The sequence below is a fragment of the Bombina bombina genome, chromosome 4 (genome assembly GCF_027579735.1).
Source record: "Bombina bombina isolate aBomBom1 chromosome 4, aBomBom1.pri, whole genome shotgun sequence".
NCBI classification, from domain to species: domain Eukaryota; kingdom Metazoa; phylum Chordata; class Amphibia; order Anura; family Bombinatoridae; genus Bombina; species Bombina bombina.
Window position 1 is genome coordinate 248,515,396 of NC_069502.1, and position 13,745 is coordinate 248,529,140.

The following is a 13,745-nucleotide window of genomic DNA, read 5'->3' on the forward strand; positions in this document are numbered from 1 at the left end:
AAGTTAAATCTTCACATATACCGTGTGACCCCTAACATTTGCCCTCAATCTAGTGCTTTGGAGTTTGCTTGTGAAATGTAGTAAAAAATAAAACATTTAGGGCCAGATAACAAGAGGAGCGTACAAGAGGGGTAGCGTGCGTATTACAAGTTGAAAGTAAAATGTTTTTACACAATCTCTCTCTCTCTCTAGCCCTTTGCCTGCTTTTTTTTCTAACACCTGAGATATCATATCTTTGAGCTCTTATAACTTTGTTTTGCATTATCTTTTTAAAAATATTTTTATAAAATAGTGTTATTATGCTTGTAACTGTACTTTGCAATATATTTTTTGTGTGTTTTGTGACAGTTTTTTGTATCACAAAACAGTTACCAGAGCTATCCCAACGGGCATTAACTTCCATTGCACTCAAGCGATCGCGTTTGCTTTTAACTTGCAATACGAGCAAAAAACTCGACACGTGCAAATACCTGCGATAAACCCCTTTTCTCGCTCACACGTAACTGTTAGCGCTCCACTCATAATCTGGCCCTTAATCAATTTTGATGACGTAACTGATATGTGTTTAAGATTTTTAATTAATCTAGAATACAAATTCTTGATATGCAACTGAAAATTTCATTTAATTTTGTAATTCACATTTTTTTTTATAAATGTAAAAAAAACTTTATCACAATCATATACTGTTATTCTGATGATCATACTCTATTGCTATACAAGTTTAATTGTTTAAAAGTGTGATCTGAACAAATGTTTATTTTATTAAACCAATAAACATCTGTGCTTATTAACATGTAAACTGAGCACAGGCAAAGACAAACATTTCAAGAAATCCTTGTGAAAAACCAAGATAGATGCCAAAACTGAAATTCTACTTTTTAATTATTTCTGTGCAAAATATTAGTGGAGCTTATGGAGTGTGAAGCCTTTGAAAAACATGCACTTATTTTACACAGATTGTTTAATGGATAAGAAAAGATTCAGTTAAATCAAGTTCACTGGCAACTGAATTTACAATAATAAATTCCAAAAATAACAATAGCTATCAGAATTATTATTATTATTATTATTATTATTATTTTTGTTTTATAATCTTTATTTGTGCATAAAACAAAAAAGTGAAAAAACATAATAAAGAATAAAAATAGACATTAAAAATAACTAGTCATGGCAGTTCACGCGTAAATAGATGACCATTATATAAGAGTTGTCAAGAACCTCGTCTTGGCAGAATATTTTCTATGAGTGAGTGTCTCGACTAATTACTATAAAAGAAAGTCCATTTCCTGTTGAGAGAAATAATGATGTCACAGCACACAATAATGTCCATTTACTTATCCCTCATTTTCTCATCACATTCTGTTTTCTTGTTTAAGTAGTGCCCAAGCTAACTCTTATTCAACATTTGAATATATTTATATAGGATAATTATATCAACACTCACGTTCCCCTTTCTAGCAAAAATAAAATAAAAAAAGACTTATTTTTTTTGTTCTCTTCCTTTGCTTTCCATTATTAATGTAGGAGAGCTTGTTTGAACTGTTTTTGCCACGTCTTTTAGATGTACCACCCAAAATGTTGCTCTATTTTTAAGATGAGGTCATACCAGGGATTTACACAGAGACAGAATAAAAGTTCCTTCATTGCATATATATGCTCCGTTTAATATATGTTAATATATTATTTATCATTTAAAGGGACATAATACTCATATGCTAAATCACTTGAAACTGATGCAGTATAACTGTAAAAAGCTGACAGGAAAATATCACCTGAGAATCTCTATGTAAAAAAGGAAGATATTTTACCTCACAATCTCCTCAGCTCAGCAGAGTAAGTTCTGTGTAAAAAGTTATACTTCACCTGCTCCCAGCTGCAGGTAAAAATAAAAATAAAAATGAAGAAATGAACAGCAGCCAATCAGCATCAGCAGTGCTGAGGTCATGAACTCTTACTGTGATCTCATGAGATTTGACTTAACTCTCATGAGATTTCATAGTACCTTTACCTGATTGGTGAAATAGCATGAGAGTGCATGATGCTCATCCTTTCAGCTGTCCCAGGACAGACACACTAAAATGCTGCTTAGAAATCCTTTACAATGGGAGGTGGCTACTGAGGAACTTTTGAGGTAAAATATCTTTCTTTTTTACAGAGTTGTTCAGGAGATATTTTCTAGTCAGCTTTTTACAGCTATGCTGCATCACTTTCAAGTGTTTAAACATTTGGGTATTATGGCCCTTTAAGTTGCTGCCAGATAATGAGCACATTCTTAAAGATTCACTCCATTTAAAGGAACCATGAAGTCCTATTTTCACAATGTTGCATCTAAATGATATATGCAAAACACACATACACATAGTACCCCCACCATATATGAGGCATGTAATTGTCCGTCAATAATGCAGTGCAATTCCATGGGCAGACTGAGCCCCGAATGACCCCTATGACCCCCCTGAAACCACCACCTGTCTGCCTTGCCCCCACCTGGGCTCATAACCTCCAGGGAAAGGGCCCCAAACATCAAAGGCCAAAAACCCATACTCTAGGGCTACCACAGCCACAAACCAAAACCCTCCAGGGCCAGACACCACACTACAGGGCCACCAGAGCAACAGACCTCCTATTCAGGCACAGGGCCCTCACTGCAGGGACAGGGCACCCACTCTGTCCATACTTTTATGCTTAGCTACTGTTTAAATAGCACTCTTAGAAAGTATAATAGAAACTTAAATGTTAAATGTCCCTGTAATCAGTAAGTAGCTTGCATTTTTGTTGTTTTCCAAATGCATTTTCAAACCTATGTTTCCAATAAACCAGAAGTGCTTATTTTCTGCCTCAGCAACATGAATGCAGAATTGTAAGTCCTAGAATGTATAACAAAATGAAATAATGTTATCACAGTTGGGTCAGTCAGTAGCTAATTTGCTGCTCCACCTGTTCTTAATAATTTACACGCTAACATTCTGGACTATGAGGTACACTGGTAGGTGTACAATAATTCATGTTATTGAGTATAGATGTTCTGTAGTATTATCTAAGAAACATAATGTCATATCTATTAGGTGACCCTGCAACAAAAGCTACCAAATCACTAAGAGGTACAAATGTATATTAAAATACTGATGAGTGGGCATTTCAAACCAGGATCCAGCAGAGAAAATACAGATCTTTAGCATGTTCCTATAAAGTGGACCTGTCAACTTATAATTGATCTTTTTTTAAAAAAGACTTGAAGACTGAATAAACATTATAATAGCCATTATTTTCTAATAATATGCAGAATACAGTTGCCTCTGCAGGGATCTGTATGCGGTTTTTCATGGCTGTGTTATAATTGTGTGCACATAGTTTCTGATGTTTATGAAGTTTTGTGCAGGGGGGGGGGGGTGAATTTACTTTACAAGAGCCAGAGTTGCAAAAAAAAAAAAAAAAGTTTTTTTTTTATTCCAATCCATTAAAATAGCTGCTGATAACTCATTTATCACAAATGTTCAGCACCATCATTCAAGTCTATTTTTTTTATGTTAAAGCACTTGTTGTTTAGTTTAATAAACACTTTTGTACGTACTAGAGCTGTGGAAACCTCTGAGCATCTGACACACCCAGATTCACACTGACCTCCCTCACTCCCTTCCCCCTCTTGTCCCATCCCCTCGCATTGTCTACCATTGTTTAACTTAGACTAATCATGATAATGTCTTAGGTACTGATACCTCGTGATAAGTTTATTGTTCAACGTAACTCTTTATTGCAATTGTGTATCATATTATTATCTTCAATAAAGAAAATGTAAAAAAAAAAAATTAAATTTTTTTTTAAAATTTTAAAACATAATTCAAAACAAACTTTTAAAGTCCAAAATTTGTACACAAGTTAATTTTAAATGAAATCAAGTGATTGGAAGTTTAAATATGTTAATTCTCAAATTACTACAAATTATTTTGTATTAATGGCACAGATGAAATGCCAATAATGATTAAGTGAAAAAAAAACTCCATTTAACCATATCAGAGTCTAGGGTTGCCACCTCGGCCATGTTTTCCTGGACACTTATGAGTTACACATGCTGCAGGGTGTGCAGACAGGAACATGCATTGTGCTGCTGCACAGCACAGAAATAGTGATACTGGACAGAATTATTCATGTTCCTCCCTGCACACCCTGCAGCATGTGTAACTCATAAGTGTCCAGGAAAACATGGCCGAGGTGGCAACACTATATCAGACACAGTTAGCAACAATATTGAATTAAAGGAACTTTAAAGGTAATTGAATGAAAATGCAAAATGAAAAACCCCCACACTTTTATTATTGATGTTGCCTTTTTTTTGTTATTTAATCTAAAAATTGAAAATTTTCCACTGCCTCCAGAGAGGCTGGAACGCATAATGTAGAATTTATAACCCTCACCCTACTACATGCTGCACAGTGCTTGGTTGGTATGTGTAGCTTATTTATTTATATTTACATTTCTCTTCACTGTTTTAGTATACTTTGTTGAAACTGCAATGCTCTATTTGGAGCTAGCAGATGATTGGTGCCTACACATGTAGGATTCTTTTCATTGGCTCACCTAATGTGTTCAGCTAGCTCCTAGTAGTGCATTGCTACTCCTGAGCCTACCTAGGTTTAGCCTTCAACAGGTGATACCAAGAGAATAAAGCAAATTTAATCATAGAAGTAAAATGGAAAGCTGTTTAAAATGACATGATCAATCTGAATCATGACAGTTTATTTTGAACTTCTCTGTATTTTTAATATTTCCACAGATTTGGGCAGCTGATATCGCTGATCTATTTTGAGTTCCTATTAGTTGGATTGCAGTCAGCTAGGAGACTGAGAGGTCCCAGTCTATTTGTATGGCATCTGGAGGTGCTTTTCCTTGTGAGTAACTTATACTTCATCTAGACAGGATCACGCTATGCTGCGCCCCTCATATTCTTTTGTTTAATTAGAAACAATTTTCACTAACAACACTTGATCTGACCTCTGTTGCAGCTTTTTCTCCTTAAGGTCTAAGACAACTGTAATTTGATGGTATTCTGTATTTGCTGAGAAGTGCACAGTTTATTTGCTATATTACAAACATAGGTGATATTATTATTTAAGAAATAATCCTGATGCGTTTGCGTCTGTATCAGAGCACTCTACTATGTATTTTAACACCAACCTTACAAAGATTTAAGTTTCTCTCTGCAACATTTGGCCTGAATGACTGTGTGCCGTACAAAAGAATGAAACACATGGATAAAGCTGAAATCCCCTCATCATTTCTCTTATTAATGTCTGCTCCATTGTCCAGAAGAAGGTTAATGATATTGTCATGACTGTTAACCTAAAAAAAAAAAAAGGAAAAAATAAAATAATATACCTAAATTGGACACAGCTTGCTATTTGCGTTATTTATTTATATTTTATGAACATTAGCACATTCAACCTAAATGTTTTTGAGATTACTTATAACCCATATAATGGGCCAGATTATGCGTGTAGCGCAAAATTGAGCTTTCGCAAGCATGATATTTGCGCTCAACTTGTAATACCAACCCACGCAAAAGTGCCTGGTATTTGAAGTCCAGCGCAATGCGAACGAAAGCTTGCATTTGCATTGCATGGAAGATTTGCATTGAATAGAGCGCGTTTCCATAGGCTCAAATGGGACCAGGTACACATCCTATTACCCAGCAAAATGCACAGCCCTGTGTGCTCAATAGCACTCGCAGGTAGCTGCACAGTCCCCAGAGCCCCAGACATTTAATCCCAGATAAGTCTGGGTGCAAAGCCCATAGGGAAAATTACAAAACAAATTAACACAGTGGAAGTCTGGCACTCACTTGAAAGTACACAGCTAATATTAAAAGCAAAAATTGAAGAGTTAGTTACCGCATCTAGCCAAATGGGTCAAGCCCAGGAACCACGTCAAGGTCTCTCCCATCCTGGGTCCCTATTGCAGCCACACAAATGCATGCTCTTAATCAAACAAACTGGGAACAAGTCAATGGTTCTCAAAGACTTATGTAATCTCCCTACAAAACACGGAAGTGGACTACACTCTCAGGGGTCGATTTATGAAGCAGAGGATGCTGCTTCTGACCCACTCTGCTTCAGTTCCGCTTGAAGCGGAAGTTAAGAAGCAGCGGTCCTAAGACCGCTGCTCCTTAACTCGTCCACCACCTCTGAGGTGGCGGACAGCAATCAGCCCGATCAAATATGATCAGGTTGATTGATAAACCCTGCTAGCGGCTGATTGGCCGCAAATCTGCAGGGGGCGGCATTGCACTAGAAGTTCACAAGAGCTGCTGGTGCAATGATAAATGCTGACAGTGTATGCTATCGGCATTTATCGATGTGCGGTGAACATGATACGCTACACTGTATCATGTCCATCCGCACAATATTAAATTGACCCCTCAAACTGAACTGGGTACACATCCTATGACTCAGCAAAATGCACAGCTCTGGGTTCTCAATAGCACTCACAGACAGCTGCACAGTCTCCAGAGCCCCAGGCAGTTAATCCCAGATAAATCTGGGTGCAAAGCCTATAGGGAAAATTACAAAACAAATTAACACAACACACAGAGGAAGTCTGGCACTTATTTGAAAGTACACAGCTAAAATTAAAAGTAAACGCATCTGGCCGAATGGGTCAAGCCCAGGAACCAAGTTAAGGTCTCTCCCATCCCGTGTCCTTAATACATCCAAACACTGCATGCTTTCAATTAAACAAACTGGTAACCACAGTGGACTGCACTCTCAAACTGGACCGGGTACACATCCTATGACATTAAAAAATCCAATGAGTGCAAGCCATTTTGTGAAATATTCAGGACTTTTGCCTGCACCCTGGTTGCATTATATACAAAAATAAACCTAAAATAGTAGTTTCCCAAACATTTTATACTCGAGGGGGAACAAATTTTACAGTACACTGTCCCTTTGATGAACTGCATAAAGCACCTTGTACACCTGATAAAGCTAGCAATGTGCAGTTGCAACTTAACTTGAATCTGGAGCAGTGGAGGCTGTTTTTCTTGCTGCTATTTTTTCTCTTTGATCCTGTAAACCTTGCAGAAATTTTCTGAATAGCATTTGCATGAATTCAAATACATTTTAGAGGTGCACATGAATTTACATAAAAGGGAAAATATAAACAAATTCATATTAGTCAGTAGTCATCCCATAGTTTGGAGTTGAATGTATGTGCAAGTTTAAAGTGTCTTCATTGAAAATCTCCATTTGGCAGACTTAGTAGTATAGATGCATCTTACTTTAACCCCTTTGCCCAAAATGATGTATATTTACGCTGTGCGGTACTTTGGCTATCGTACCGCACAATGTATATATACGTCAGAGCTTCAGGAAGCTCCAGCAATCTCGGCTGTTAAGTTACAGCCGAGAGCTGGAGTTCCTGAGCTCCAGGCATCTGCCCACATATGGAACCTGAGTGTGACTGGTGCGTAGATGCCATATAGCTACATACGGTGACATTGTGTGTGTCACCGTCTGTAACGATCATCTGCTGGTGCCAGTGGGAGGTGTGGGAGAGAATCTGTGTGGTGTGTGGGAGGTCTAGCATCGGAGGGGGGAGGGAAGAGGGAGGCGGCAGAAGTGGGATGGCCCTAAACTAAAAAAATAAATAAAGGGAGAGGGAGGGAAGGGGCGCTACACTACAGAAAAAATGTGGGATGGGGGGTCCCTAACTAATGATCGTGGGAGGGGGGGGAGTGGGGGACTACTAAACTACAGAAAATAGCAAATAAATTATAAATATATATATATATATACACATTTTATAGGTACTGGCAGACTGCTGCCAGTACCTAAGATGGTGGCACTACTAAGAGGGGGGAGGGTTAGAGAGCTGTTTGGGAAGGATCAGGGAGTTTGGAGGGTAAGGGGGGGATCCCACACTGCAGAAAATATATAAAAAAATATTTAACTAAAAATAAATTGCCTTCAATTTCCATATTTGCAGACCGTCTGCCAGTACCTAAGATGGGGATTACCGGTGTGTGTGTGTGGGGGGAATCAGGGGTGGAGGGGTTAATATTCTATACACAGGTAAAATTCTCTCCTGGGTTACTTACAGTTGCACTATGTAGGGCAGTATGTGCACAACTATCAGACACATCTACGTGTGCCAGATCATGCCTCAGAATCATGAAAACTGTTTCATAATCCCCCAGTCCAGCCATTTCAATAAACTTTTCAGCAAATTGCTCACGGGAGCCTCGTGGACCGAACTTCTGTCGAACAGCACTCATTATGGAACCGATACTCCACTCCAAATACTCCTGACTGTTCCTAGCAGAAGAAACCATATTTGGTTTTACATGGTTTATATGTTTTGCAAAATATAAAGTGATAAATGAGAAGAGAAAATAGACAACATATTGTTTATACTTGCAGATAACAGGAAGTAAACTGAGAAAGGATATATTCATCAAAAAAGGGTGTGGCATTGCACAGCTTGAGAACTATAGACATTTAACATACAGGGAAGGAGAGAGGATCAGACAAGCTTATACTATGTTAAGAAGGGAGAAAAATGTTTAATAAAGTGATACTGAGTATATACTCTGACAACAGATAGATAGATAGATAGATAGATAGATGATAGATAGATGATAGATAGATAGATAGATAGATAGCTAGATAGATAGATAGATAGATAGATAGCTAGATAGATAGATAGATAGATAGATATAGCTAGATTGATACATTTGGTTATTGGCAGTGCATATTCTGCATATTTTCATAGTAAAGCTGTACCATTTAGTACCATGTAAATTTCAATTTGAACAATTTACTGTCGTGTGATGCTCACAGAGAACACATTGTTTATGGTATGCACAAGATGTACTGAAATGTAACTGACCTATGCTTGTAAACATGAAGATGAATTCCCTTCATCTCATCAGTGTCCTGCATCTCACAAGAAACAAGGTCCCCTAGGTGCCCTGGCTGGTCAATATCTTTATAGAAATGTGTATCAATTTCTGTACGTGCAGATGGAGTAATAGGTAAATGGTCTATGTCTGATGAGTAGAAGTAGATCTTTTCAGGCAGAGTGTAGCTGTCCTCTTGGAGCAGAATTTTGTAACTATATAAAAAAGGGTCTTCCCTTTGTCCCTTCTCTGAAGCTTGCCCATGTAAATCTTTATTTTTACATAATGTCTCATTTGATTGCTGATAAAACTCTGGGTAGCTAGAAATAGAGAACGAGCAACGAACAGAAGTACATAATTTAATGAGGTGATTCCTTAGCCAAATCCCAACATCCTGAGAGCCATCGTTATTTGTCTCAATGCCAGGCCCATAGCGAACATCTGACTTGTATAGGCCCTACAAGAAGGGAAAAACATGTCAACATATTACAGCATATTCACAATCAATGGGGGAGACACATGAAAGAAAAGTCTTTTGACAAAAAAATAAAAGTAGAAGGCTCAGAATGATGATTTTAATGGCTGAGAGATTGTAATGAACGATTTTAAGATCACTTCTTATAGGTGTTATTCTAAAACAAAAACACAATTTTATAAATGCAAAGGATTAAGACAATCAAAACACAAATACCTGAAATGTTCTGTTATCATTAAACATCATGGTCCCAAAGCCTTCTCTTCTGCTGAGATAAAAAGAGCCAAGAAACTTGGATCCATCTGGCCACGTGTAAATTCCTTTGCCATGGTGGTGATCATTATAAAATTCTCCACTATAGCTCTGTAATTGTAAAAAACAACAACAAAATACAACTTAAGTGAATAATCTTTGTTATCCAAAATTCTATTTGCAACGAAAATTTAGAATCTTTGTTGAAGAAGGCTCATAGGAGCTCAGGAATGTGCACGTCTTTAGCACTCTATGACTTCTGCAATAAAATGCAAAAGACACATGGATGGTCCTGAAGTTTACTCTGAAACAAAGATTCCAAGAGAATGTGGCTGCTCAAACTGCTTCACTGTTTAAGTAAAGAGCTGCAGAACTAATGGAGTAACACACAGGTTAGAGTAACCATAGGTAAATATAAAACTTTTATATTTATAGTTTAAACCTTTGTAAGTAAGATTATGTGATAATCTTATTCATTGCACAGCTTGCCGTATGTAGAGCAGGCTCTTTAGAGATCATATCTCTGTGGCAAGTTTAGGCATATTGTCTCTCTAGAAGCTCGTATTAGAGTACTGGACGAATAAATTGCATTAATGCGTGATAGTCAAACACTTGAAGAAAGGGACATGGATATGACTGAACAGGTTGTTCGTGTTGGTAATTTGTGATCCAGATACATTAAATAGAACAGTTTGCCTTCTTCCAGGGGCTTGTGTTAGCCATATTGCAGATAGTATTAATAAATTGTTGGAGGGATCTGGATCTGATCCAGCAGTCATGATGCACATAGTTACTAATGACAGAGTAAGAATGTTATGCAGTGTCCTAAAAATGACTTAAAGCAAGGACCTCCAATGTAGTATTTTCTGAGATATTACTGGTTCCATGTGCTAACCTAGTAAGGCAGAAGGAATTTACATTAGTCCATTTCTGGTTACAAATGTGGTGTAAAGATGAGGGGTTTGAGTTTTTAGAGCAATGGGCTGACATTTCAGTTTGGTACAATTTGTACAGTAAGGATGGATTGCATCTGAAGGACATAGATGCAGGTGTGTTGGGGGTGAGGATGGTTGCATGTTTAGAGAATCTTGTAAACTAGGGAAGGAGGCGAGAGTCAGTCAAAACAGTCTATATGGAACTGATAGATTAGTCTGTCGGGCTGCAACAACTAATCGGTAAGTTTGATCATAAAAATAGTTGGCAACAAATCTCATTATCAATTAGGTGGTCAGCGATTAGTTGGTCAGTTGCACAGCACGAGCTGCTTTCATCTGATGATTTACTGCAACTAATATTGTGCAAAAAAAATTTAATTTATTTATTTTTTTAATCTTTTTTCTATCCGATTAATCAGACAATAATCATCCGATTAATCGGATAGAAAAAACATAAATACATAAAAATGTTTGCACAATACCATGTGCAGGAGTTCATCAGATTGAAGCAGCTGGTGCTGTGCAATTAACCAACTAATCGCTGACCACCTAATTGATAATGAGATTCTTTGACAACTATTTTTATGATCAATCTTACCGATTAGTTGTTGCAGCTTTAATTATACATCTGGAATATCTCAAAGCATGGATGATGGAAGGATACACTTAGAAAATGGCACATCACAAAAGTAGATTTTTAAATACAGTCCAAGATACAGTAGCTTTGTGTCCCAATTAATAGAGGAGCCAACTAGAAATAAAGCTATACTAGATTTAGTGCTATCAAATACAGAAATATTATCAAACACAGAAGTAAAAGAACACGTAAGTAACAGTGATCATAAAATGGTCACGTGAAAAAACAGTGTTTCATGGGTTCAACCAAGACTTTTAATTTAAAAAAAGCAAACTTCAATGCTTTAAGAAAATCAATAAATTACATTAAGTAGGAGAAAGTAGTCTCAAACAAAAACACAGGATCAATAGCGAGTATTTAAAATGTTGCTAAATTAATATACATATCAACACATACCACAAGGTTACAAAAGTAATAAATCCAAGTCAATGTGGCTAAATACAAATATTGTAAAGGGACAGTAAACACCAGAATTTTTGTTGTTTTAAAAGATAGATAATCCCTTAATTACTCATTCCCCAGTTTTGCATAACCAACACAGTTATAATAATACACGTTACCTCTGTAATTACCTCAGCAGACTGCCCCCTTATTTCAGTTCTTTTGACAGACTTGCATTTTAGCCAATCAGAGCTTTCTCCATGGTAAATTCATGTGCATGAGCCCAATGTTATCTATATAAAACACATGAACTAATACCCTCTAGTGGTGAAAAACTATCAAAATGCATTTAGATTAGAGGTGGCCTTCAAGGTCTAAGAAATTAGCATATGAACCTCCTAGGGTTAGCTTTCAACTAAGAATACCAAGAGAACAAAGCAAAATTGGTGATAAAAGTAAATTGGAAAGTTGTTTAAAATTACATGCCCTATTTGAATCATGAAAGATTTTTTGGACTTGACTGTTCCTTTAAGAGGAATTAGGAAAAAAAGGAGTAGGACATTGAAATTAATCAAAGAAAATAGTACAGATTCATCATGTCAAATATCTAAGGAATTGAAAATGAAAGATTATTTGCAAAGCATTACAAGACAAACCCTAAATGTTTTTTAACTATACATATGGATATATGTATATATATATATATATATCTCAAATCTAAAAAGAAAAATATAGGTACATTAAAATGAGAAGGATAGCATAATTAACAGTGACCCGGGGAAGGCTGGGGTGCAAAATTATTCCTTTAATTCTGTATATACAAGGGAGGACATACAAGCCCATACCAATAACTGGGTTATCTCTTGATGATATGAAGAAAAACTGGATAATATTAAGGTGAAAAAAACTGGTCAAGATGTAACACATCCAAGAGTAATTAGGGGACAGGAGCATTGTCATAGCCAAACATCTACTCATAATTTGTCAAGACTACTCAGGACTGGTGTAAAGCTGATGTGATGCCACTTTTTAAAAAGCGAAGCAGGTCTGATCCAGGAAGTTATAGACCTGTAAGCCTGACATTAGTAGTGGTGAAGATACTGGAAGGAATCAAAGGAATTATGTTCAAGAGTATATTTGTTAAAACAAGGTTATGAGTTCAAATCAACATGGTTTTATAAAAAATAGATTATGCTAAACTAATCCAATTAGATTCTATGTGAAAGTAAGCAAGAATATAGATAAAGGTGAATCAGTTCTTTAAGAAAGGCTTTTGATACAGTGGCAATGCCAAATGAGAAATTATCGTACAAAATAAGGGACTGGGAATTGCTGATGTTAGCTCATGAATAAATAACTGGATAACTGATTTCTCAATGGCTCTATGGTTACTATGTGCTGCTGTCTCCTCTGTAAATGTGGCTGCATGCAACATGTTTTTTGTCTATCCAAACCATTAATAGCTATCGATTTCCTGGGACGGTTCCGGTAGGAGGAGCTAGCTGCAAGGTAGCTCGGCATCTTCACTTCAGATGCGTACACCTGTGATCACCCAGACAACACGCCAATGCTTAGGCCCGGGAAGAATACCGTGTTGGCGGCTAGGTCCCTCTATCTTAGGAGGGAGTCTGAATGTATCCAGAACTGGCTAAAGTATTATTGGCTCAAAGTATGTGAGCCCGTACACAGACTGCCTGTTATCACTACAGAACCATCCCCAGGGCAGCTGACCTCTCTGTGTTTGAGGAGAATAAGAATCTGGCAGGTATACCTGAGAAGGGATGCCCATTGAATGAAGCAGAGCGGCTGACTTGCTGAAAACAGCCTCCTGTGAATACAGTCACTGAAGAGCATCAAAATTAAAGGCAAGGACGGAGACCCTGCAGTGCCTGAATTGAGTATTGACCGCTGGTGTTTGAAGATCCAGGCCCCAGCAGCCCCCAGAAAAGGCTAGGAGCAAGGACCCTGAACCTGTGCAAAATGACTGGAGTCAAAATTGCAAGTATTACAGCTGGGGCTACCGTTTTAAGTTAACTCTCCTCTACCCATCTGCAGTATAAAACCTGGCGATATAAAGATTATGGCTTTTTGTCTTTTCTGTTCTTTTTCCCTCTAAGCTGACTATTTTTGTATCTGCTTAAAATTACGGATCTCATTGTTGTACACAGTTAT

At 37.2% G+C, this 13,745-nt stretch overlaps 1 protein-coding gene across 1 annotated transcript in view; it reads right to left on the reverse strand.

Moving 5' to 3' along the window:
• LOC128657245 (ankyrin repeat and MYND domain-containing protein 1-like) overlaps nt 1–13,745 on the reverse strand; it is a 70,602-nt gene that overhangs the window by 35,011 nt on the left and 21,846 nt on the right. Inside the window, exons 2-5 of the mRNA XM_053711516.1 lie at nt 9,585–9,731; nt 8,884–9,350; nt 8,093–8,309; nt 5,173–5,337 (exon numbers count right to left, since the gene is read on the reverse strand). Coding sequence (XP_053567491.1) covers nt 5,173–5,337; nt 8,093–8,309; nt 8,884–9,350; nt 9,585–9,731 — 996 coding nt within the window. The remainder of the gene's footprint in view (nt 1–5,172; nt 5,338–8,092; nt 8,310–8,883; nt 9,351–9,584; nt 9,732–13,745) is intronic.